This window comes from Megascapheus bottae, chromosome 18 (assembly GCF_031878675.1).
Source record: "Megascapheus bottae isolate mThoBot1 chromosome 18, mThoBot2.hap1, whole genome shotgun sequence".
NCBI classification, from domain to species: domain Eukaryota; kingdom Metazoa; phylum Chordata; class Mammalia; order Rodentia; family Geomyidae; genus Megascapheus; species Megascapheus bottae.
In genome coordinates this window covers 19,779,764-19,806,530 of record NC_143526.1, presented here as the reverse complement: position 1 = coordinate 19,806,530, position 26,767 = coordinate 19,779,764, and the positions used below count along the sequence as shown (strand labels likewise).

At 37.6% G+C, this 26,767-nt stretch overlaps 1 protein-coding gene across 1 annotated transcript in view; it reads left to right on the top strand.

The window, feature by feature from the left end:
• Sptlc3 (serine palmitoyltransferase long chain base subunit 3) overlaps positions 1 to 26,767 on the top strand; it is a 98,400-nt gene that overhangs the window by 12,222 nt on the left and 59,411 nt on the right. Inside the window, exon 3 of the mRNA XM_090352785.1 lies at positions 17,436 to 17,621. Coding sequence (XP_090208911.1) covers positions 17,436 to 17,621 — 186 coding nt within the window. The remainder of the gene's footprint in view (positions 1 to 17,435; positions 17,622 to 26,767) is intronic.

Below are 26,767 nucleotides of genomic sequence, written 5' to 3'. Positions count from 1 at the left end.
TTGTATTTTTTATTTTTTGCCAGTCGTCGGGCTTGAGCTCAGGGCCAGAGCACTGTCCTTGGACTTTTCTCAAGGCTAGTGCTCTTCCATTTGAACCACAGCACCACTTCCAGCTGTATGTGGTACCTGGGAATTGAACCTGAGCCTTTGTGTATACTAGGCAAGCACTCTACCACCAGGCCAAACTCCCGGCCCCTGTCTTGCCTGGTTTTTTTTTGTTTTTTTTTGACACCAAAGTGTCTCTGCAAATTTTCCCTAAGAAATGTGAATCACTTAAGGGAGAATGACAGTTGAAAACTCACTAGCTTTGGGCATCATTTAGTATTAAATTTGAGTAAATTCATTTACTACTTTTGCCACATGGGGCAGGTAACGTTGTGTCCCTGAGTCATTACTTTTAAGACTATGATGAAGACTCAATAAAACAGACCATTTAAGACTCCCAATACGCATTGCACATGATGTATGTTACTCTATAAACAATAACTATTATCTATTATAGCTAGCCTACAACTATTTCTTTTACTTCTACTGCTTTTATAAGAGTGCTTAGTATCATATGTTGTTTGCAGTAGCCTTAAAATAGGTATAAGCTTGTGGTTTGATCCATCCAGTAATAACTTTTCCAAGTTTCATTTTACTTGGCTTGAGAACACCATTTGACACACATATTCATGTCTTTTTTGTAATGGTTTGGACACAATTAGAATGTGTCCACGAAGGTCTGACATTCATTCATGTGGTGCCTTTGAGGTACCTTTAATAGATGAGGCCTAATGGAAAGTCATTAGGTCCTTTGGAGGAATGTCTTTAGAAATGATTATGGTAGTTTGGGTAGGGCCCTGAAGTAGATCTCATCAGAGTGTTGTTAAAAGACCAGCCCAAACCCTGAACTTCTCTGTGGCTTCCTGCCTGGATGTGATCTCTTTCTCCTATATACACTTCCACTGCTGTGGTGCCATTTACCATGAGCAGACATGACTCAAGGGGCTTTCTCCAAGATCAGGACCATGCTGTTGGGACTTTTGCCTCCAAAACTGGAAGCTGAATAAAATTAATTTCTTTGTAAGTACCTGGCTTCCAGATTCTCACTAGAGTAATGAAAAAGGGACTCAGACATGCTTAAAGCAACTTCTCTTGGGTTCTAAACTGTGATGCTCTAGATTTTTCTCCTTTGTCAATGTCTATTTCTTTAGTTTCTATCCTGTTTCTTACTTGACTATTTGATCTACAGGCAATGGAATGCTCTGAGATTCCTCCATTGTACCTCTTTCCCCTTCTAACTGTATAGTTCTCGTGGAAATTTAATGTATATGTAGTACGTATTTCAACTCACAAATGGAAACCCACCTATTTGGTTATACAAAATATTTCTGCCTATTCATTCTCTCCATTTGGATTATCAAAAGGCATTTTGACACGTATAAAACTAAGTTCTTCATACTTGTCCCACCATCCCTCAAATTTACACCCCTTAAGTCTTTCCCATCTCATCTCAGTAAATGACAATGCTATCCTTTTGTGATTCAAATAAAAAACACTGGCATCATCTGTGACTTCTTACTTTCATTCTACGTATTCTTCATTCAATTTGTCAGCTAAAATTGACTACCTCCACAGCATAAACAAAATCTGAAATCTCCTTTTCTTTCTCTGAGCAACTTCTCTGATAGCAACCACTATTGTCTCACACCTGGATTGTTGCAGGATCCCAAACTCTTATTATTGTGTTCAGCTACCTATTGCTACATAATGAACTATCTGCAAATGATAACCACTGTATTATGCTCAAGGATTCTTCTGCTCAGGAAATCATAAAGAGCACAGTGGAACTGGCTTTACTTTGTTCTGTGGTATCTATTATGTCAGCTGAGATGACTCAGTGTGGGGAGTGCTTAAAGAGCTGTGGGAAGACCCAGCACTGAGTTGGCTTTGTCAGTCTCATGTCTGGGACCTGGGATGTGATGGCCAAAGGACAAGGCATACCAGGACTGGAGACAGAATGGAAACATACATAACCAAGTCAACTGAGTCAGAGAGAATAGACCATCCTGCCTCTTAATTGAAAGACTATCAAAGAATTCAAGATCCTGTCCATATGCTGCCTCTACTCTACTCTTGCTCTCTGTCAAGTATGGCACAGCAGCCAGTGATCCCACTGGAAGGAAATCCAAACAAGTACTTCAAGTACCCACTTCCTTCACACAACCCTCATTTCACTCAGAATAGAAGGCCAAATCTTTACATCACCATTAAATCCTCATCCCTCTATTGCCTCTGACTCATCTGCTATTATCCCCTAGGCTCATTCTGCTTGTTGTTCCTTGCTTATTGTTCCTTGACCTGGTTTCTCTTCACATTGTCCCACCTGCAATATTTGCATTTTCTCTTCCTTGGACTGGGAACATTTTTGCCCTGGACATGCATGAGGTTCATTCTTCCTTTCCTTGAAATGTTGACACAAACACCACCTCCTCTATGGGTCTTAGGCTTGCAGTCCCTCCTAAGATGATAAGATGTAAAATAAAATCAATTAGAAAATGTCCTCCCTACCTGACTCCTTCCTTGTTCAATCATTTCTTTACCTTTCAACACCATCTGCATACACATACAAATACCCACACACAGAGGCACACACACACAAAATTATTGCTTACTTGTTGTTTACCTCTGTCTCAGGTTTGTAAGTGCTACATAGCAAAGATTTTTCTGTTTTCTGATAAATCCTCAGCACCTAGACCACAACCTCTATATATGATACCGTGATGTAATTAAAAAATACCCATTGTTGTTAATATGATCTTTAAATTTTTATTTTATTTGATGTTGTTATTAAAATTCTCATCTACTTGTTTAAATTCTTAAGTTCACTACCTTTCTGTAAAAATCAAAGACACTCAATTATTGTGTGTGACCAAATAGCTATATGCTTTTATATGAATTCCCAGATTTATTTAATATATTCTAAGCCTGGATACATAAAGCATGTTATAAGCCAATGGAGCTCATGTAGAATAAAATGAAAATAGAAACAGAATAGTATTATTCATTTATGCCAATGTTTCCTTTATCAGGAGGTAAAATATGTATGGATGACAGGGAAAATGGCACATCCCTCAGAATATACAGGCTTGTCATTAAATACTGATAAAGCTCTATACCCTCAGAGTTCAATAGCCAATACATTTCCAGGAACCTCCATGTTATCACCAATGTCTCCCATATGAGATAGCTTACTGGAATTTTTTTTTTTTTGCCAGTCTTGGGCTTGAGCTCAGGGCCTGAGCACTGTCCTTGGACTTTCTCAAGGAGGCTAGAGCTCTACCACTTGAGCCTCAGCACCACTTCCGGCTTCTTTTTCTATGTATGTGGTACCATGGAATCGAACCCGGGTCTTCGTACATGCTAGGCAAGCACTTTAACCACTAGGCCAAACTCCCGGCCCCTGGAATTTTATTTAAGAAAGTTTAACATCATACTATATTCTAGGGACCTAGCAGATATTAATTCATTTGGTTTTCAAATAACTATATGAGGTAAACATGTTTCTAGGTTTATTTCTAGATGAACAAACTAAGTCAAAGAGCTAGTTCGAAATGTAGTCTGGTCTCATGGTCTGTACTTTTTTTTATCACCAGAAAAAACTCTGCAGAGGCTCTAAAACTGCTTATATATCATTGAAGTGTTTAGTCTCTAACAAAAGAACTAGTACACTAACTAGTACCTCATCAAGTAAAAGACATTGTCACCCAAAGGCCACCAACCAAAGAAGCTTTCTTGTCATATACACATAATTCCAAAGGGGTCAAGAGCTTTTTTCCTATTTACCATGGGTATAAATCCACTGTTAATAAGGGATCTTAGCTTAGAAATCCTAACAGCTCTACTCCATCCCATTTCTTCCTGCCTGTGGAAGGATTTGGCTCATCTACACTGTGTGAAAATGAAATGACTCCTCTCTTCATATCCCAGTTAAAAGTCCTTTCTAGAAAGTCACTATACTTTTTAATCTTCAACAGGCTAAAGGAATGAACCGACAACAACCATGTGATGATTCTTAAAACAGCATTTGCAATAATAATTTTTCTAGTCTCAGTTCCAACTTTTAACTACAAAGTGCATCAGTCAGATGCACTTTTAAAATAAAAGCTACGTGTAGCAAAACTTTTCCTCTGTAAGCCTGAGGACTGACACCATGTCAGTGGAATTAGTAATAATTAGGCATAAGGATTGCTCCACACATGAAGACATAATATGTTCCTGCCCTCATAGAAACTATGGTTAATCTTCACACAAGGCTGTCACAACACACACATAAAGAACCAAGGTTTGAAAAGTAGTGTTTGCACACCACCCACACAGATGGTTAATCCAATTAGGATCTTTAGGCGTATAACTTAACTGGTTACCACACCCCCACAGTCTTGCTGCCCTAGCAACTCAGATCATCATGTAATCGGGTAGAGGTTTGGAGTAGGATTTTCCATTCATATTTTCTAGAATTGAATCCAGTTACACATTGGCAGAGCCAATAGACTACTTTAACCTTTCTGTCTTCAGTGTCAAATCTGGACAATCCAGCAGCACCTACTCACCTGTGATGACTACCTTACCCATGCTGTTGTAAGATGTAAATAAGATTGGGTACAAAGCTTTAACAGTGCCTAACACTGGAGAAAGTTCATCATAAAAGTGCCTCATTATCACCATTGGCCTTTACAGAAATCTATCCTATTGCTAGCTCCATCTCTGCTTTGGTAACATATAAAAGATCTGCTTGTGGTTCAGCACGGTCAAACCAGAACTTTAGGACTTCAAAAAATTCTAATAGTAAATAATAGTAATAGTATGAATAATAGTGTATCAATTTTTATCTCACCACAATTCAAAAAATTATACCAATTTATTATCTACTATCTCATTAACAAATCCAGAAACAGAAATGAAATATTAACATCAAAAGGTAGGAGTGACATAAGGCCAACTTAAGAGATTGTCTCTAAGATATATATATATATATATATACAGTTAAGTGTATATATGTATATACAATGTGTATATATGTATATAAATACATCACTTTCTAATTTTAGCATATATCAGGGACAATTACTAGAAAATTTTTTTCATAGAGTTGTAGACTGTCATTTGAGATTTGTTGCATTAAGCAACAAAATGATACAAAATTAAGACTGGACTAGTTTTCTCTACTGGTTTTACAGTGTGCTTAGAAAAATTCTAGGAGCAAATGATATCAGGTCTGTGAGTGTTTTGAGAGTTCTTAGCAAGACAACTGAATCAGGTGTCTACAGCGTCAGGTTAGCATACAGAAAAATAATTAATACACATGATAAAAGATTAAATCAATCCATTATCTATTATCACCTCATTTCTACTTTGACAAACAGAAATGATACATCTGTGTAGGAATGACATAATGTCACTGAGGCAATGCTTTTATGGAGAAAATAAACAAGTCACTAACATCAGTTTTCTTTTGCTCAGTGCAATCTTTATACCATAGTCAGAGGACTTGAACTTGACATTCACTCATTATATCCAGAACAAAAATTTTGATGTCTAAAAGATATTTTCCTCTATTAAGCTGATTGTATGAGGAAAAACTAACCAACAGTAACCTGCTCTGGGAAAGATTATTTTTTTCTATATTATATACCCTACAAGAAAAATTAATCAGATAATTATAGATATGACCATATATATTATTTGAAAACAAATAAATGAATTATTATTTTAGTATCTTAATCAGTTGGTTATTTGGAGGCATTATACAGAGTTTTATAGAAAATAAAAAATTAAATAAGTGTTTGTGTGCTTCCTTCAATGAGTGAAAAACTGATTTTTTCCGATAGCTTTGCATACACGTAACTTTGCATTCTCTTTGCTCTTTCTCTTTTTCTTCTCTCCTCTTTTTCTCTCCTGTCTCCTCTCTCTTTTGGTGCTGGTAGTAGAGCTTAAACTCAGGACTTTGCACTCTTATGTGGCTTTTTACCTCGACTGGCCCTATACCATATCACTTCATATATACCTCTACTTCATATATTATCTCTTTAAGGAAATGTACCATCTTTAAAAAAAAAAGGATCTAGGTTATATGAGGTGACCAGCAGTGAAAAGGAACAAGAAACCAAAGAAACAGGTGAGAGTAATCAGAGGCTGGTCCCTGGCAAGTTTCTTCTTTTCTGAGTCAGAAGGATTTCTGCTTCTGCAGACACTCAAATAGTCAACCCCTGTTTGGTCTAGCTACAGGAGACAGGAATTTGGGGGTAGTGACCAAAGCCTAGTAGCTTAGCAATAAAAAGCTGTAAGAAGAAAATGATTCATTCATATCCAAAGAGTAACAATGATTGTAAATAATCCAGATTCAGCCTCCTGACTTCAACCAAATATTACCCCTGGAGCCCTCCAGGAACTCCACCCTCCTTATAATTCATATGAGTCACTGGTTGCCAGTCACAGTGAAGAAAGATCTCAGTGCACACCACACAGTGAGGTTCAATCATGGCTCTGCAGTTGCTTCATTCCTGGGCAATTTAGGAGTTTCTGCCCTTTTGATTTTGATCTGAGTCAAAATACCAGAAGCAATTGAGAAAGCAGGCTTTCTTGAGTTTTCTTCCTTGATGGATATAGAAATAATTATTAAAATTATCATTCACAAATTGCTGTAAATCATAGCATAAGTAGTCTCAATGGTTAAACTTTCTCCATACCACCTTCCAAGAGCACTTTTGAAAGTATATATCATCTGTTTAAACTCATCAGTGATTTCCCTGATTAGAGTCCAGACTGCAGTTCTTAACATGATTGCCCACCCTGCAGAACATTCATTGAATATTCACGCATCTATTTATTGGGCACCTGTTACATATCAGTCACTACCTTAAGCATTGAGACAATGGGAATTGACAGCATGGAGAGAACGTGCACTCAGCCACACCTATCCCTCACTGTCTTTGCCAGCTGAGTCCCAACTCCACTTTCTCATAGTTTCCAAGCACTTTCTTCTCCTGGTAATGCCTTTTTCCTGTGAAATACCTGCTGATTCTTCAAAGTCTCTTTTTAAATTCCATTGTCTTGGGGTAAGGTTCATTTATTCAGAATTAGATCCTATTTATTCTGTGGCACTTATCATTTCTCTTCTTATAAGTGTTGTTCTGTATCTGAGGAGGATTAGAGAGTAAATATGTTCAATTATTCTACTTCCGACAATTCAGCTTTTGCACTGAAGCATAAAAATTGGCCTTAGACAATGCAGACAAGTGGATATACTTGTGTCTCAATAAAACATTATTATAAAATCAGGCCATAGGCCAGAGCTGACCTGTGGACCACAATTCACAAACATCTAAGTGATTAATCTTTCCTATCATGATGAAAATACCCTACATATGTCCTATCCAGAAAAGTGACCACAAGTACACTCCGTGCAATTACTGAGCAAATTACCATGAGGTTAGTGCAATTGAGAACCTGACCCTCAACATGCACTAAATTTTAGTTCTTTAAAAAGTCTATATGTAATTGGGTACATGTGGTTAATGATGACCGCATTGAATAGCACAGGTCAAGATGATGCAGACAGACACTGTGTCCATCTTGCGCAGTTCCGTGTCACATAGACTCCCAAACTACATACTTGTTCATTAGATGAATGAATGAATGCCATGTACAAATATGGAGCTAATTATCGAGCATCTTATTCCCTGTTTGGTGGTGCTTCTAAAAATACAATCTATTATATGTTATTACTGAATACTTCTCTCTGGTCTTAAAATGTGTTGCTTGTATGTGTGCACTTTATCTTCCCACTAAATAGGAGTTTCACAGAGATGCAAGTTCCAATAAAAACCACCTGAGTGACCTTGCCCATGCCCAAAACTGTCCCCTCCCCAAAGAAGATTAGCAGCTACCAGTAGGCATTTGGAGAGGAGAAAGAGTCCGTCCTATTTCTGAAAATAAGTTTCCATCTCAAACATCTCAAAGGTCTAACTTCATGTCAATTCTCTAGTGTTGTGGAGTTGACTCAACATTGTGTGCTTTTCTTGCTTTACCGTCTTTTCCACATAGCTTGGTGACTTGGACCACTCTGGTCAAGTGAAGAATATTCTAACTGCATTAGAATTATCCACCTCTATTTCTTAGGAGTACTACTTAAGTAAATAAAATCAAATCCATAAAAAGTTTCTAGGTATTTTTACAAATACCATTGTTCTCATCTACCACATTAAAACTGGTCTATAAGCATTATCATATGACATATAATTATTGATAAAGAAGGTGGCAGGTGTTTTCACGTGTTCTCATTGTCAAGGACATTGGTTTTTTTCTGGCTAACTAGGATGACAATAGAAGCGCTGTGTATTTCAAGCATGTTTCATCTGAGGAGAATATTGCAATTATTTCAGGGTGGGGAAGGATAGTGACATAATTCCAAGGCTGAATCATGTGAAGCAGGCCTGACAGACTCCACCATAGTTTCCATCTTCAGTGGGTTCCACTTTACAAGTCTTTCTGCTTCACATTCTTCCTGAAAGGGAATAACCTAATGAATGCACTATTTTCTTTCATTAATACTTGAAGGAAAATATTTTTAATATGTGTCTTCATTTTTGTTAATCTCAACATATCATCTGGTTATTTTTTTCCTTCACCTATTCTTATTTAGGAGTATATTATATAATTGCTACACATTTGCAGATTTTCTCTCTTTCATTATCGATTTCTGACTTCCTTGCAGTGGGAGAGAATATTTGCTGCATTATTAGAGGCCATCTACCCTTATTGAAGCTTGAGTAAAGGTTGACTATCATGTTCTATATGTGGTTAAGAAAAAGTAGATCAAGTCTTCTCTTTCCTGGTTGTTGCATGCCTTGTTAATCTATTTCTGAAAGCAGGAAACTTGAAGCTCCTGTTATTATTGTGAGATGTTATTTTTATGTCTTTCATCACTTCTGCCTGTTTTTTTCATCATGCATTTTGTGATTTTGTTCATTGGTGCATACATGTTGATCAATGACCTACCTTGTTAATGAATTAATCAGTTTATCAGTCATAAGTTGCTCCTCCTTACTTATAATTACAGTCTGGTTTTACAGTCTGTTAGTATAGTTATCCAAGCTTTCTCTGGTTGCTGTTTTTATGATAGCTTGCTAAAATTATTGTACTTTTAATCTCTTCTCATTCATGAATGTGAAGTCTAATTCCTGTAAGAAAGCTTATAGTTGGATTTCCTTTTGCTTTTATTTGGCCTGACAGTCTGTACTACCAGACTTGACTGATTCATTCAAATTTATATTATGATTAAGACAGTTGGACCGGGCATGGTGACTCATGCCTATGATCCTCGCTACTCAGTAGGCTGAGATCTGAGGATTACAGTTCAAAGCCATCCTGGGCAAAGAATGTGAGACTCATCTCCAATTAACTACTAGAAAACCAGAAGTGGGGCTGTGGCTCAGGGGTAGGGTGGTAGCCTTGAACTGAAGAGCACAGGGACAACGCCCAGGCCCAGGGGTAGGGAGGTTGCCTTGAGCTGAAGAACACTAGAGTACAAGTCCCTCAACCGACCCCCCCCAAAAGATATTTGGACATATGTCTAACATTTTATTTTTTATCTTATGAATGCTTCATGTCCTTTTTGTTACTGTAGTTTCACTTTTGAGCTTTATTCTGTACTATGAATATATGAATATAATATTTCAATTATGATAATTTTTACCTTTTTAGTTCTTATAGCAGTTATTCTAAGACTAACCATGAAAATATATAGTAATATGTTTGTGTGAACATATATACATATATATATACTGTACAGTTTAACTTCTCAGAATTGGCTTCAAATTTCTACAAACTCAAATCCAGTGAGATTTAGAACAGTTGTTTTATATAATAAACCCTTTTCCAATGCTAGCATTATATTATGTATGTGTATTTTACAAAGGCAAAATTATTACATTATATATTTTTATATCTTTGAAGAAGGGGCTGGAAGAAAATTAAATACATGGTATGCATGTTTGAATTTATGTATGTGTGTGCATGTGTATAGATATTTGCAACACATACATATGGAGAGAAAAAAAGGTAAGAAGAAAGAAAGAAAGAAAAAAGAAAGAAAGAAAGTGCATGACTGAGCTATTTTCATAGCATCTACTCACCTCACATGTGAAACCTGTAATGTTGTTCCTTAGAGAATGGTATGTGCACTGGAATGACTGCTTCAGTGCAGCTCTGTCTGCTCTGTCTGTCATTTCCTGTAGGTGCTACTCTGTTAAACCTAGTATCTTTAGGTTAGTCTACTACTTATCCCTCTATTAGTTTTGCCAATGCAATGGCAAAACCAGTGGCTCATAAATTGCCCCACAATTACCAGAGCCAGTCAAATTCATGATTATTGGCATGGATCATTTTATCAAATCAATCTTTGAGGTTTGTTCTAATCCCAAGAGAGCTCTTCTATTCTACTTATTTGCTTGTGTAACTCTGATAAACTGAATACTACCAACAGTTTGAGTCATTGATTTTATGGAACCTGTTCCTCTCACTCATATACAACCAAAAATATCCATTGTTTTCTAGAACAGTCTTCAGCCTTGAATGAAGGTTCCTGCTCTCTACTCCAAATAAAATCAAGGATCTTGAGAATGTTTTGGAATGCTGCTTTTGTGAGCAATGCCAATTGGTTACTGCTTCAGAGATGGGTGCAGCATAGAAACCCTCTTTATAGTTGGATACACAAAAATTGTATGGGCAATATGAGTGGCCACTTTAAAAGGACACTAGTATCTCACCATTTGATTATTTTCTTCGATCATGAAAAAAGTGGTATCCTGATAGTGACTTGGGGTAAGGTCTATTTGGGACCCAGTATTCCTATCATAGCACGCTTATAGTGAGTCTTCGTCATAAGAGTAGGTGATCAATGCAGGAAAGGAATTTCCAAAGTCTCAACCATTTTTGTATGGAATTGAACCTCTGTCAAAAAGAAAAAAAAGCTGAAGATAATAAAGACTGGCAGCTTCCCTTGTAGGGAAATTCCATAACTGAACTGGAGCCAGGGAGGCAAAATCTCTATCTAAGCCCCACTGGCTCAGAGTAGAAGTTTTCTGGTTTTTTTTTTTTTGTTGTTGGGGTTTTTTTTTGTTTTTTTTTTCAGGCAGGATTTGAAAGAGAAGTGAAGGGGAGCAGGTCATGCTTTGTTGCCACGGACTAGTTGTTCTTTTAAGACCTTTATCTTGGATAAATGTTTCATTTGCTATTTGCCCTTAAGACAATTTCCTGCTATGTTTAAAAGTTGCGTTTTGATAATTATTGTCAGTTCTGCTGATTTTAATTCTGAACAAGGTCCGTGGAGCTCTTCGTGGTCCTCATTAGGGAAATAGTCTTTTCTTCCACTGATATTTAATTACCTATCAGTGGATGCAGTATAATACTTAAAGTAAGTCTCCTCCCCCACACCACTCACAGTGATTTTAGTTTACTTGCTTGAAACATGACTGCTACAATGTACCAGGGTATTACTTCCTCAAATGCAGAGTGTACTTAGAAGTCTGTGTTCTCTCTGAGAGAAAGTTGTTCTCTGAGGAGATAATTTTAAAGGGGTAAAATATCAGCCAAATATTCTGATAGTTGTACTAGACAGCCAGGATTTAGGAAGAGCGAGGTAAGGGATGGAGGCAGTTGGTCTAGGATTTGCTAGAGCTTGTGAGAAAAGACTGACGTGAAGAATGAGAAAGAGGAAAGGTGGAGGTGCTGGATGCTAATAACACTGAAGGAGGAATTCTTTTTTTTTTCAGTTTGTTTTTTTTTTATTGTAATTGGTAAAAGGGTTACATGATATTTGCCAGATAGAAGGTGCATTAATTCACATACATTGATACCCTTTCACATGTCTTGGTACCCATTTCCCTCCCCCCCCACACCCCCCACCTGTCTTGGTTTTCCCCCCCTCCCTATCAAATTTCAAATATCCAAATACAAATAAATTCAATATATCAGATAACAAAGTGAGATACTATACCAATATGAGATAACCAAGGGACAGCAAAGGAGATGAGAGACAACATAGTACATTAAGGACAACAATCATTCATTATATGGCTTTTGTTTCAATATCCTGGAGGTCCTTTCAATTAGCTTCACATTATATGGGCTTATGTATCAAGATTTTGCTTGCCGGGAGTTTGGCCTAGTGGTTAAAGTGCTTGCCTAGCATGCACGAAGACCCGTGTTCGATTCCTCAGTACCACATACATAGAAAAAAAAAAAGCCGGAGTGGTGCTGAGCCTCAAATGGTAGAGCTCTAGCCTTGAGAAAGTCCAAGGACAATGCTCAGGCCCTGAGCTCAAGCCCAGGACTGGCAAAAAAAAATAGGCTGGGAGTTTGGCCTAGTGGTTAAAGTGCTTGCCTAGCATACATGAAGACCCGGGTTCGATTCCTTGGTACCACATATATAGAAAAAGCCAGAAGTGGTGCTGGGGCTCAAGTGGTAGAGCTCTAGCCTTGAGATAGTCCAAGAACAGTGCTCAGGCCCTGAGCTCAAGACCAGGACTGGCAAAAAAAAAAAAAAGAAAAAAAGAAAAGATTTTGCTCTATTGCAGATCTCTGCTAGTAGAGCCCAAGGTTTCTACTGATTATGACGAATGAGGGAAACCATTGAGCCTAAGTTCCTTTGAGTCTGGCTTACTTCACTTAATATGATTTTTTCTAAGTCTTTCCATTTCCTAACAAATGGGGCGATGTCATTCGTTCTGACAGCAGCATAGAATTCCATTGTGTACAAATACCACAACTTGTTGATACACTCATCAACTGAGGGACATCTAGGTTGGTTCCATATCTTTGCTATGGTGAACAGTGCTGCAATGAACATTGTTGTGCTAGTGGATTTAGTATGTCCTTGTTTCTGGATGGTTGGGTAAATGCCAAGTAGTGGAATTGCTGGGTCATAGGGGAGTTCTATGTTTAGCCTTTTGAGGCACTGCCACACTGCTTTCCATAGTGGTTGAACAAGTTTGCATTCCCGCCAACAGTGTAGTAGTGATCCCTCCTGGCCACATCCCCTCCAGCATCTGTTGTTATTCGTTTTCCTGATCTTGGCCATTCTAACTGGAGTGAGGTGGAATCTTAGAGTTGTTTGGATTTGCATTTCTTTCATGATCAGAGATGTTGAGCATTTCTTCATGTGTCTATAGGCCATTTTTGTTTCTTCTTCAGAGAAGACTCTCTTTAAGTCTTTGGCCCATTTTTTAATGGGATGGCTGTTACTTTGGAGGTTAGTTTTGGAGTGATTCAATTTTTTGAGTTGTTGATATATTTTAGATATGAGGCCTTTGTCCGTTGTTTGGTTGGTGAAGATCTTCTCCCACTCTGTAGGCTTCCTGATTAGTTTACTAGCTATGTCCTTTGCCATACAAAAGCTCTGTAGTTTAATGCAGTCCCGCTTATCCAGCCTTTCTCTGATTTGTTGTGATTCTTGGTCCTTATTAAGAAAGTTTCGACCTGTGCCAAGGAGGCCTAGTGTATCTCCTATTCCTTCCTGTAAATTTTTCAGTGTGTCAACTTTTACCTCTAGGTCTTTGATCCATTTGGAGTTAATTCTAGTGCAAGGTGACAAAGAAGGATCCAGCTTTAGTTTTCTGCAGGTGCTTAACCAGTTCTGCCAGCACAACTTGTTGAAGAGGCTGTCTTTCTTCCATTCTATTTTTTTGGCTCCCTTGTCAAAGATTAGGTGGCCATAGGTCTGTGGTTTAATATCTGGGTCCTCAGTTCTATTCCATTGGTCTTCAGGCCTGTTCCTGTGCCAGTACCAAGCTGTTTTGATAATTATAGCTCTGTAATAGAGTCTAAAGTTTGGAATTGAAATTCCTCCAGCACTGTTCTTTCTGCTAAGAAGTGTTTTTGCTATACGGGGTCTTTTATTGTTCCATATGAAATTTTGGATTGCCTCTTCTATTTCTTTAAAGAATGACATTGGGATGTTGATGGGTATTGCATTGAATTTGTAGATGGCTCTTGGCAAGATTGTCATTTTCACAATGTTGATTCTTCCAATCCAGGTGCATAGGAGGTTTTTCCATTTCCTTAGTTCTGCTTTAATTTCTCGGGCGGGGTATTGGGGTCTGAGTTAAGTTCTATTGCTTGGCACCCGCTCCGCTTTCCCGATGTGTTTGGGGATGCGCTGTATTACTCACGCCTCTGCGTCCATCTGCGGGAGCTCCTCGGTGGTGGGGAGCCTTTCACTCCCCTCGGGTCTCCGCTGCCGCCTGTGTTCTGCGTCTGGGTTCCGCTGCTTGCTGTATGGTTCCGCGTCTGGGTTCCGCTGCTTCCGCCGTTCGCTGGCCCGGTTCTGTGCTGGTTTCTGCAGCCGTTGGGCTCCCAGCCTGGTGCCCTCCACTGCCGCCGCTTTTCGCAGCTTGATCCTTCGCCAGCTGCTGCTTTTCGCGGCTTTCCATGGCTTTCGCGGCTTGGATCCGGCGGCGAGAGGTGGGGGAGGGGTCCTCGCGTTCCGAATTCTTTGAGAAAGTTGGATGTGAGCTTTATCTGGATTTCTTTTCCGGGTTGAGTCCATCTCCGTTGCTTTTTGAGTTTGTTGTTGTGGATTTCTTTAGGTAGTTGGCTCGTGGGACTCCCTGGTTCTCTCTTTTTGTCAGAGAGAGCTAGGCAGCGTCCCTATTGTCTGGGCGCCATCTTCCTTCTCCCTGAAGGAGGAATTCTCAGTGGAAGAAAAAACATCTAATTAAGGCTAACCAGAGACAAAGTTAAAAGATAGAATAATTCCTAGAACCAGAATCCTTTAGAAGATGAGATGAGGAGGACATGTAACCCTCTATGCATAATGATAGCCTCTCTCAGCATTTAAAGGACTTTTGTTGGAGACGCTGTTTCATTCCATGTCCTGAGGATATTACTTAACACACACACACACACACACACACACACACACACACACACACACACAGAATGAGAAGGGTAAGAAGATTATAGCTTGGTGATAGAATGTGTATTTAAATTGTGTAATACCCAGCACCAACTAAACAATAGCAACAACAACAAAACCAGTTAAAATTAAATGAACTCTGCAGATCCTGTTCCCATTCATAAGCAAACATGTCTTGAGAGAAGTCTGCTTACTTATGTGTCATGAGATATTCTATTATGTTGCTTGTCAGTCTTTGGAAAGTTGTATGTCTTATGTGTGTATATATATGTACATATATATATGTACATATGTATATGTGTATGTGTGTGTAAATATCTGCTTCTAACCTGTCTTCATCAGTCCCATCAAGCACTTGAGGTGTTTGAGGACCAGAGAAACTCATGGGTATGCACAAGATCACACAGTCATTAATTAACCCAGACATCCTGGTTTACATGAAGATCTCCAGCATGAAGCTTTAACTCCCAGCAATTACAGTCGGACCTGTAATTCAACATACTTTAGAAAGCCACTCCTGATCATTTCCTGTGTACCATCCTTTGGAGATTTACATATTGCTCTATATTATTGTCATTTGTCTAAGCATCCCCACCCAATAGTACACACAAACAATGAAGCTTTCAGGGAATGAGACTGTATTGACTGATTTTATGTACTTTCCACGTTCACCTAGAACTGTGCAACATAGACAGTCAGTAACAGATCCTGCCATATTGAATGAATAAAAGGGCAGTGTCTAAAATAAGTCCTCCTTGCATGTCCCAACATCTGTTTGCTTCGACATGAAGTAGTTTTACAGAAAGTAAACAAACTCCAGGGTGTCACCATGACCCAAACGGCTAGGCACAATGGACAAAGTGGCTCACAATCTGTTTACTTAGAAGAAAGTAAAAGGTAGAGCAAGTCAAAGCATAATACAGGTAATAATGCTGAGCCCACGGTAATAGTACATGCTTCAATAGCTCGTACTTATTAAGCAAGATGTTCTGTTTCATCATCTTTTAATGAGACTGAACCTCAAATTTCAAAATAAGTGTCAAAGTACATGTTGAGAAATACTGCCCAAAATGTATGACTAATTAATTTTAAATAGAGGAACATTGTAAATCTGTCACTTTCCATCGTTTCATGAAAGACCTGGGCATAGCATGTTTTCCATAAAGATCTCCCAATTTCTCTCTGTGAATTCAAATGTAAGTTAAATATTACATGAAAAATAAAATTATGCATGAGAGATGAAAGAAGGCTTTTGGTGGGGACTAATAGACATTGCTAAAAGTGTCTGCTTTGTCATAACTTTCTTACAAAACAATAGTTATACACACCCAGCCTGTTACCAGCTGAGGGAGTTATGTACATGTAGGTGGATCATCTGTTATGTGCAAAGCAGGCTTGCTTCAAAGCTAATGTAAGAAGAAACTGCTCATGAATATCAAGAAAGATTCTCTACTTGATTCAGCCACGTGAGGAGTTTATAAAGGTGGAAATGCAGGCCGGGAGTCTGTGGCTCACACCTTTAAACCTAGCTACTCAGGAGGCAAGCTCTGATTAACAAGGTTCAAAGCCAGCCTGGACATGAAAGTCTGTGAACCTCTTCTCTCCAATTAACCACCAGAAAACTGGAAGTGGCACTATGGTGTAAATGGTAGAGCACCAGCCTGGAGCTGAAGAGCTTAGAGACAGTTGCGCAGGCCCAGAGTTCAAGCCCTAAAACTGGCAAAAAAAAATGCAAGAGAATGGGAAACTGATCATCCTCTTAGCCTAGCCTTGAGTGTCAGTGAGTTTTATTTCTTTATATCTGTCTGTACATTCTAGCCTCCCTATTGCACCAAATCATTTCTTTGTAAACAGTTTAATCAAGGTTCTGATTGAAGCCAAGCCTCCTTTATTTACTCTTCTTCTCCATGGTATCCGTAAAAGCACTTTGTCCCACAATTCTTTTCCCTTTTTCATCACTGATTTTTCAACTAATGTCTTTAGTATCTTTTAAGAATTATTTTTTCTGAAATCAACCTTATTTCACCCTCTAATATAAGAGGTTTATGTCAACAACACTCATTTCATTAGAGGCTGCAAAATAATTGTTTGCATTGATTAATTTCTAGTTTTTTATTCTCCCAAGCAGCTTTACAATATTTATTTATGTATGTATGTATGTATTTATTTATTTTTACCAGTCCTGGCTTGAACTCAGGGCTTGAGCACTATCTTTGGGCTTGCTCAAGGCTAGTGTTTCACCATTTGAGCAATAGCACCATTTCTGGCTTTTTCTGTGAATGTGGTACTGAGGAATAACCCATGGTTTCATGCATTCTAGACAAGCACTCTACACCTAGACCATGCTCCCTGCCGCAGCTATATAATCTTAAATGCATTCTTTCAAATTTTAAGGACTGAAAGTTCAAACTTTCAAGCCACACTGAACAATTGTAAATGGAAATTGCTAATCTTGAGTTTTCTTTTATCTTTTCAGCAAAATGAGAAGCCCTATTTTCGTGAAAAGTCCGCTACTGACTGCCTAGAAGAAGCACCTCTTTTGCCTTTGGTTTTAACTTACATGGGCTATGGAATCGGAACGCTGTTTGGTTATCTGAGAGATTTTATGAGAAAGTGGGGACTGGAGAAGCGCAATGGAGCTACAGAGAGAGAGGAACAAAAAGTAAGTATGTACACCGCCACTGTCTATACTTCTCTCCTATCTTCTCTGGAAGGGTGACACAGTACCAAACCTAGAAAGAATAACACACTCAGGGTCTATTCTGAATAAATTCTACTCCTCTCCACTTGCTGAACACCGTCCTCTAAATGCTTGTGGAATTATTTTTGGTGGCTTTTTTTGGTTTGTCTTTTAATGAACATTTATTAAGCAACTACTAATTATTAGACATGGGACTTCACATCTTCTGTATATAACAATGTTTCATTTATATAATGAGTTCATGACATAGGCATACAAATGTCATTTTAAATAAAAAATTCAAAATAGTATTTCTGGACTCTACCACGAGATGACCTGTTAGCATTCATTCCCATACACTATGACCATCAAGTATTTTTTCAGTAACAGCCAAATGTCTCATGGGGCACATAAGCTCCTACAGTTTAGACCACTTATTAGTTATATCCAGAGTTAACCTACTTAAAAATTAAAAAAAAAACTGTATCATCCTGTTTTGTTACCAAAAAACAGACAAATTAGAAAATAACCAGAGACCTTAAAAGATCCTGCATTGTGTTAATATGGTTTCCAATTGATTTTGAAAGGACTTTATGATGGTGTAAATTTATCTTTTACTTCTAAAGACTGCTTTGGGGTATAAGCATAGGTCATTCCCCTGTGATGGAGCCTTCTACTTTTCAGCAAAAAACACGGGTAATATATGAACTTCAGTATAACAAGAGAATCTCAGAGAAAGTCACTTAAGTATTACGACAATTTCTACTAATGATCACATAAACAACTATTATTGCAAGACACATTCCCAAACAAATCGGATGTGATACTTCTTTTGAATTTTCCTAAACCCAGTGCATTTTTACTTTCAGAAAAAAAATCATATCCAGCCTCAGTTTCTATATTCTTTTCATTTTTCCTTCTTAAAAAACAGTTTGTTTGCTTGTTTATGTTTGGCAGTATCAGATTAGGAACATAAAATTTGGTGCTTGACAGATTATGTATGGATCTCTACAAGTCCCTATCTGTGTTTTCATTCATTCATTCATTTAATAAATCTTGACTAATCCATTTAGCTTTAGGTATTTTCCAGACACAGTTTTGTGCTTTCCTTCAGGCTGGCCTCAGATTATAGTCTTCTTACTTTTGTCTCCCAAGCATCTGAGATTACAGTATGTACCATCATGCAGCCCTAACTTCATTATGCTTGGCCTTCTTACCCTTAGCAAGTTTTGAGCGTACGTTTGCTGCTGAGTAATAGAGGCTAATAGTCATAGAAGAAAAGCCAGCTCTTGCCACCAGAAAATTTGAAGTCTGGTGTGTAAATCACTGCTTTGTCAAAAGGCAATTCTGGGAAAGAGGGATAAACATGACAGAAATCTGTGCTCTGTGACTCCTTTAGAAGATAAGTTTACCAAATCAGCAAACATATGAAAGAAGACAGTTCTGGAAAGAGGGTGTGACCTGTCTTGAAGTAAATGTCAATTCACTAATCAAGGGAGATTCTCTCAGGAGAATCGAGCAGATATTTTGTTCCAGGCATTTTGGTACCAAAAGAACCCCGGCATACATTTCTCATAGCTCTCCATTGCTAACTATAAACAATAATGACAACAAAAAAAAATCAAGAGAATTTGAGAAGCTTCAGTCCAGTAGAAAGGATCAGAGGAGCCATGGGAAAAATCCAAACTGACCTTGGTGTTCAGTGAAATATCTGAGAGAAAATAGAAAGTCAAGCTGAAATTTGAGAACTGAAAAAGCAAACAGTAAAGCGGAGGTTGAATGGAGATTGTGGGGGGAAGGGGCATAGGAAGAGGAAACGTAGGCCATGGGGGTCAAGGGAAAGAGAGCACTGTATACTCAAGGAATTCTGATGACCAGAGGGCTGAGTGGGAGAGGATTATGTGAAGAAAAGACTGCATGAGAGGCAAGCTGGAGCCAGACTGTCATGAGTTTTTATAAGCTATGGATGGTTACTACAGAAACAGTGAGAACACATTGAAGGTTTTCAAGTAAAAGTGCATATTTGAAGATTTAGAAGATTTGTTCTCTCTAAAACATTGAGACATGCATTTCAGGAAAACAAGCTAGAGCAAAAAAAAAAAAATAAAAGCCATTCTAGGCAAGATAGTTGAGCTGGAACCAGAGCAATAGCAATAGGGCAGGAGTTAGAGATAAAGCCAAGAGATGCCTAAGAAGTAGAGCTAATGATGGCTGATGTGACCTGGGGAGTTTGGGAGTTGTACAAATCAACACATGCAGGATTGCAATTATGTTAAGATGGGAAAAATAGAGCAGAATGATGCCACTGAAAGCAGAGAAGGGGGGAAGGGAGTAGTCAATGTTTTCTTTGCCCAGTTGAGTTAAAGAATTGACATTTAAAGAGAGATGGAGACATCTAAAGAAAAGTCTGAGATAGATCCCCTCACATCTTTAGTATTATCTTCAGCATATCAATATGAACCTATGTCATAAAAGTAAACAAAAGCTCTCATGACAGGCCCAGAGAGGGAAACAAAAAAAGAAAAGGTAAGAAAACAAACTTCAGAGAATTGAGAAACCAGAGATGGAATTCTAGCTAGAGACTAGAAGCAAAGTGGCAATAAAGTTTACAATGGCTTAATAAAACTACTCTGTGTATGAAGTAGAGAAGAAATAGAACAAAAGAGGAACTAATTGCAGAGACATTTAGCAAGTAGTAAACACATTTTTTATGGAAGGCAAAAGAGGAACACAAGGTAATCCTAAATTTCTTGCTGATCAAGCATACAGAGGGCAGTGTCATGCCATCACAGTCGAGTGTTCTTACATCAACAAATTATCATGATGGATTACACAGGGAAGCCCTTGCTTCTTTCATTTTTTTTAAGAAATGAGCATTACAATATTCTAAATGCAGGTCACTGGGATTGCAGAATATATTGCCCCACAAGACAAACCAGCCATGGACAACAGGAAACCAGAAAAGAAAACTTATTTATCAAGTCCGTTGAAGAACAATTATTATCTCTCCAAAGTCACAGACAGATACTTTCATTTCTAGTTTTACTTTTTCCCCTCTTAATCAAATATAAGGACTCATTAATCCATTTTTCTACTTAGAAAAACTCAGAGATTCAATAAAAACATAATCAATGAATGTCAATTTCATAAGAGAGTTTAAAAACTTCAAGCACAACCTGTTCAATAGCACCACATTTCTGAAGCCACAGTGATCTCCATATTTAACAGCTTCTGCATGACCTATTATAGGAAATAAGTATAAGGCATTGTGTAAGTATAAGTATCAGGCATTGCAGCTACTAATCTGTTTTCATATTAGATGTAGAGAGTCCCAGGGATTTGTACAAGTAAATTCTAGACACTTCCAGCTCACTCTTAAGAGATGTTTTCCAGCAACTAGTAACTATAAAAAAGATTTCAAGACTAACATCCAAACACGTGCATTCATTAAACCTTGTCCTCTATGATAGTAGAAAAGGTCAGTTGAAGGACAGGAGCATGGCCTAGTGGTAGAGTGCTTGCCTAACACGCATGAAGCCCTGGGTTCAATTCCTCGGTACCACATAAACAGAAAAAGCTGGAAGTGGTGCTGTGGCTCAAGTGGTAGAGCACTAGCCTTGAGAAAGCCCAAGGACAGTGTGCAGGGCCTGAGTGTGCAGGGCCTGAGTTCAAGCCCCAGGACTGGCAAAAAGAAAGGAAGGAAGGAAGGAAGGAAGGAAGAGAGAGAGAGAGAGAGAGAGAGAGAGAGAGAGAGAGAGAGAGAGAGAGAGAGAGAGAGAGAGAGAGAGAGAGAGAGAGAGAGAGATCATTTGATTTTTAAGAGGTGGAACTGTGTTAATCAACTAGTATATCAACTTGTACATATTCAGTTTGTGGGATGAGTGGGTTATAATAAATCCTAAAGACAAGCACTTGCAACACTTTTACCTTTTCCTCTTTCCATTCTGTTCTGGAAATAATGCATAAAAATAGTACATATGTGCCTTGAACAGCCTCACTGAACTTTTTGTGCACAAGCTACACTTATGTTCAAATTCACATTTGTATCCTATTCTTAACATAAACAAGATTATATCATGCATACTGTGTAACTTTTTTTTATCTAATCTAACTACCTGGAGTATCTACCTGGAGATGTCTACATGTATTTACAGGATTTCTTCATTCCTTTTAGTAGTATATGATGGTATTCTATAATGTATTTTTTACATTTCCTTGTAGTCTTTGCAAATAGTTTATCAGTGGGTAGCATTTGTATTTGTGTTAGGATAATTCCTAAAAGTGGCTGCCTGGATCTAATCAATGCATATTTAATTTCTGAGAGATGTTGCTTAATTGCCTTTCAAAATATCTTGCATAGCTAGACTCAGGTGAGCAACATCTGAGAGTGCTTCCCTGCCAACATTTGGTAACACTGATATTATCAACAAATCTGATGAGCCAATATTTTCATTCATGACTTAATTTGCATTCTCTTAATGGTGAAACTGTGTGCTTTTTCTGTGTATGTGGTTTGTTGAACCCAGGGCTTTGTGCATGCTAGGCAAGCACTCTATCACTAGGACATGCACCTGGCCCAAGCTCTATCTATATTTAGCTACCTGTAAAATTTTAACTTGAATTTTACTTTAATACTTTCTTTATTGCTACTACTTTTCCAGGAATGGAGATTAGTGATGTGTAGGAGGGCAGTTTTTCATCTTAAACATTCAACAATTTTTTCCATAGATTTACTCCATAACTTCGTGCTTTGAGGAATTCATTTCCTACACTTTCATTATTCAGAAAATCCAATTTGCATTTATTTCTCTGTGCTCTGTAAGGTAGAAAGACAATTTTTGAAAATATAATCAAGATTGTCCCAGTATCCTTAAATATTTTGGAATTTACTGTTTTGAAATATCAATCTCATTGTTTATATTTTAGATAACTCCACAAGTTTAAGGTATAGCTTAACTTTTTTCATGGTGAATAACTGAGAATTAAGTTGAATTTTGAAAACAGAACTTGTCCCTTTAACTGGCTAGATAAACCAATAAGTTAACTTTGGAAATGTTTATGTTTTCATAATATTTAGTCTTTCCAGTCAGAAATACACATGCCTCTCCATCTCTGCCTACTTCTTATATTTTTAATAAAGTTTAATGCTTTATAGAAATTTTATTATTTCCTTTTATGTGGACAGGATTCTTATTATAGAGATATTTTATTGCTAACTTTTTGCACCATAACATCTTTTACTTAGATACTAATAGTAAATAATAGGAAGCCAACTGATAGTTTCATATCTTGATCTCAGTGAACTACCTTAATGAACTGTATCCTTCATAATTCCTCTTATAGTTCTATTAGAATTTCTAGGAAAATTTCACATTCATACACACACACACACACACACACACACAACTAAACATTTTCCTGCATTCAGTTGTACACACAGTGTTGCTTATTCCTTTAGACTTACTTGATTTTTGCCTACTCATATAGGATTTCAACCCTGTTTAATGCTAACAATATTTTGATATATAAATATCTACACTTCATGATAGTACTTTGCTTTCTAATCTATTTCAAACATAAAAAAGTTTTAAATAAAGCCTGGGACTAGTGACTCACACCTGTAATTCTGCATTCTTTTGTTAACATAGCTGAATGTGTGATTTTAAGTTATAATCACTCCTATCAGCACCAGAAATGTTTGAAAGCACTCTGACTCATCTTCCCTTATAAACTATCTTTACTCTTCTTTAAACAGATTTGGGATTATTATTCTTTCTTATCCTTAGAGATCTGAAATGGAAGTAGTTTGTGCTACGGTGTGAAATTTTACTCATTTGTTCTAGCCAGTATTTGATAGATTCTGCATCATCAGATTCAAACTTTTTTTCATGTCTAGAAATGTCCTCTTTCTCTTCTTTCTATTTCACTCTCTTTTCCTCCTCATTTTCCCTTCTTGACTTCTTTCCAGTTTTTCATGCCTATCAGGAATATACTGGCTTTTTTGTAATCTATCCTATTATTCCTTTCGATCATCTTCCTCCAAATATTTTCTTGGTTAGTTTTCACTATGTTCTAGAAACAGTACAGAAACTAATATTTTGCTTTTGAGTCATGGCCCTTGTACTCTTGAAATGTTAAAGGATGTATTGTTCTGCAATATTCCTCAGTACATGCCAATATTCCATATATGGATTTATTTACACACATATTCAAGATAATCTATGTTGAATGATTACACAAGTGAAACAGAATGAATTGCCAAGACTAAATGCTAGTCATATTGCTGTCTAAACTCTGTACACTAAGTCATCATTATACCTTTCACTTCCTGCTGCTCACCACAAATCTTTGCCTTGTTATTGTTTGTTTGCTTATTTGTTTGTTTGTTTGTACTTAGTAGTCCAATAGGAGAAGGATAAAGGGATCTTGCTTTCCAAAGTAGTCATTGTGAGTATGAATTTATTACATATAGCAATTCACTCCCATCTTAAAGCTGTCCTACAGTTCAGTTAGCTAATGTCCACATCAAACTTGCATGCACATATTTTGAGTTCTAGCAGGCTGTCTTTTTACTTATCCATTGATTAGACCTTGTTTGTGGCCTGGGTTTGTTTTTGTTTTGTTTTATTTTGCAGCATTTCTGATGCATTGATGACACTATTGATTATCTTACGAGGCATTTATAACTTCATTATGATCTTTATTTTGATGCATTTTATGAGACTGCAGAAATTCATACAAGTACTCAGTCTGGGATCTTTAGTCAGGTTTACATTTCTATGACAAAAATCAACTTAAAAAGAGGGGACATTTCAGACTGATAGCTTCAGACTTGAGGTTTCTGAAGTTTATGTTCGCTGGGCTCCATCATTTGTGGCCTGTCGCAAATCACATCATTCTACCTTGAAAAGCTCAAGGTAGAATAAAGCTGCTTATCTTATGGCATCTGGATAGCAGGGTAGAAAGAGGGGAGTACGGCTGAGGTCTCAAAGGTTTCGTGTCCTTGAGGTCTTGAAGGGTATGACCAATTTCCTTCACCCGCCTTCAAGATTTCCTGATTTTCCAACAGTGTCACAAGCTGTCAACCGTATCATCCTTTGAAGAGCACTTAACATCCCAAATCATAATAACATTTAATTCTTCTAAAATGAAAGTCAAACACGCCACATTTCCTTTCATTGTCTCATGATTTGGAGAACTGTTTTAGAAATCGTTTCTGCCCAAGAAAAGAAAACAAAACCTACTTTATTGTTATTCTGAGCTTTACTGTAAGAGAAACAGATTTTTCCAGAGAGGAAATAACAACATAAAAGGAAATATTGAGTGCCAGTACTAGAGACACTAATGAATAAGTGTTTGATAATAACTCCCCACATCCCACCTCTGCTCTCCATTTGAAGCAAGAGTTGTATGTGCCACTGAAAGAAAGTGCAGTTAAATGAATAGAATCTAGTGGATTATATTATAGAGGATAATAGGTATATATTTCACTGTCATATAAACTCCATACACTGCATCATGATGTATTGAAAAGAGCATCATTTTGAGGGATTCTTCATAATTTCCAAAGGGTGCAGTCAAGTTTTCTAATTCCTACCAACTTCCCCACAAAAGCTGCATGAAAATATCCAGGACATCTAGAAATTAGAAATTATTATAGGAGTTGAAAGGTAAGAAAGAAAAGATTGTTTTTGGCAAAAGAACAAAGGCATGCCATAACTACTTTTTTTATTAGGCTGATGTTGCTCTTTCCTACCCCCTTCCACCTAAAATCACTATGTCTTGAACACCTGGAATACTCTATCACATCCATGTCAAAACAAACAAACAGACAAAGAATAGTGATTCAGCCAGGTGATAAATTAAATTGACAAGTAAATGTATGTCCTAATGTGGTGCTTCTGTTTTTAAAATATCAAGTCCAGCTTCATTTTCTGGCATAGTTAATTGCTGTGGGAAGCTTTAACAGAAACTAGAGGACAATGGCCTTGGAAGGTGGTGGCTGCTCTGGAAGAATGCTCACTGATGCTCAAAGAATGAGGTGGAGTAAAAGTACACCCCCACACAGGCAGGAAACCACACCTACAGAGAGAAGGAGGACCATGCTCAAAAGCAATTCGGGTCATTCTCAAATCAGATCTTCAACTACTTGGAAGTAGGTTGCCAAATTTGTGAGTCAGATGTGGCATCATACTGATGTCATCTACAAAGGCGTAACTCTGCCTAAAGTCTAGTCCTTTTATTTTTCTCTGGCAAGGGAGTTACAAGTACTTTGTTTCTAATATTGCTGCTGAAACTGAAGAGTATTCCCAGCAGGAAATCGATCCCAGTCTCTCAGAATACATTTGAATTCTAGTCATTTGCCCTCACAATCTGTATCTCAATAAAGAGGTTTCTGTTCATTCTGCATGGGTATAAATGCTAGATCTCTGAATTAGGAGGCAAAAAGATAAAGCAGAATGATTTCATTCTTCTGCTTTCTCTTGTGTGAGCATAACAATGTAGCCCTGTGAAGCAGGAGATGGAAAGCTGGAGATTCCTTTCTCTAGTAGCTATATGTCCTAGAGTCCAGCAATCTGCACAGCAGAGGTTCCTGTATCATTCACTTTTCATCATCACTGACATCTAGGATAGACACTAGATAACCCTAAGGAAAACCCAAAGTCATCATTTCAGACACTTGGTGAAACAAGAGGATGACTAGAGTCTGTCACCTTGATGTGACATTCCTCCAGGGTCAAATGGATTTTAGAGCTGCATGATATGTGTCTGTTCTCTACTCCAGTGACATTGGGCATGTGATTACAATTCTGAAATTAATTTTATTTTAATTTTGTAGAGTGAGCACTTTGGTTATTTTTCTCCTTTACTCCAAAGCCTACTGATATTTTCATTTAAGAAAGACTCTTCATAAAGCCTAAAGCTTTAAGTTCAATAAGATTTGAAAAATATTACTTACAGACTTAGTACTCTCTTTTCTCTCTTGATAAGTTCATAGGGCCTCATCCCAGCCAAGGACTTAGACAAATAGAATGTCATACAGAACATATGAATCAGCAAGTAGTCTAGAAAAATATTGGAAAAAAAAGTTTGAAATGAGTTTTTTTTTCAAAATGGTTGATCCGGGG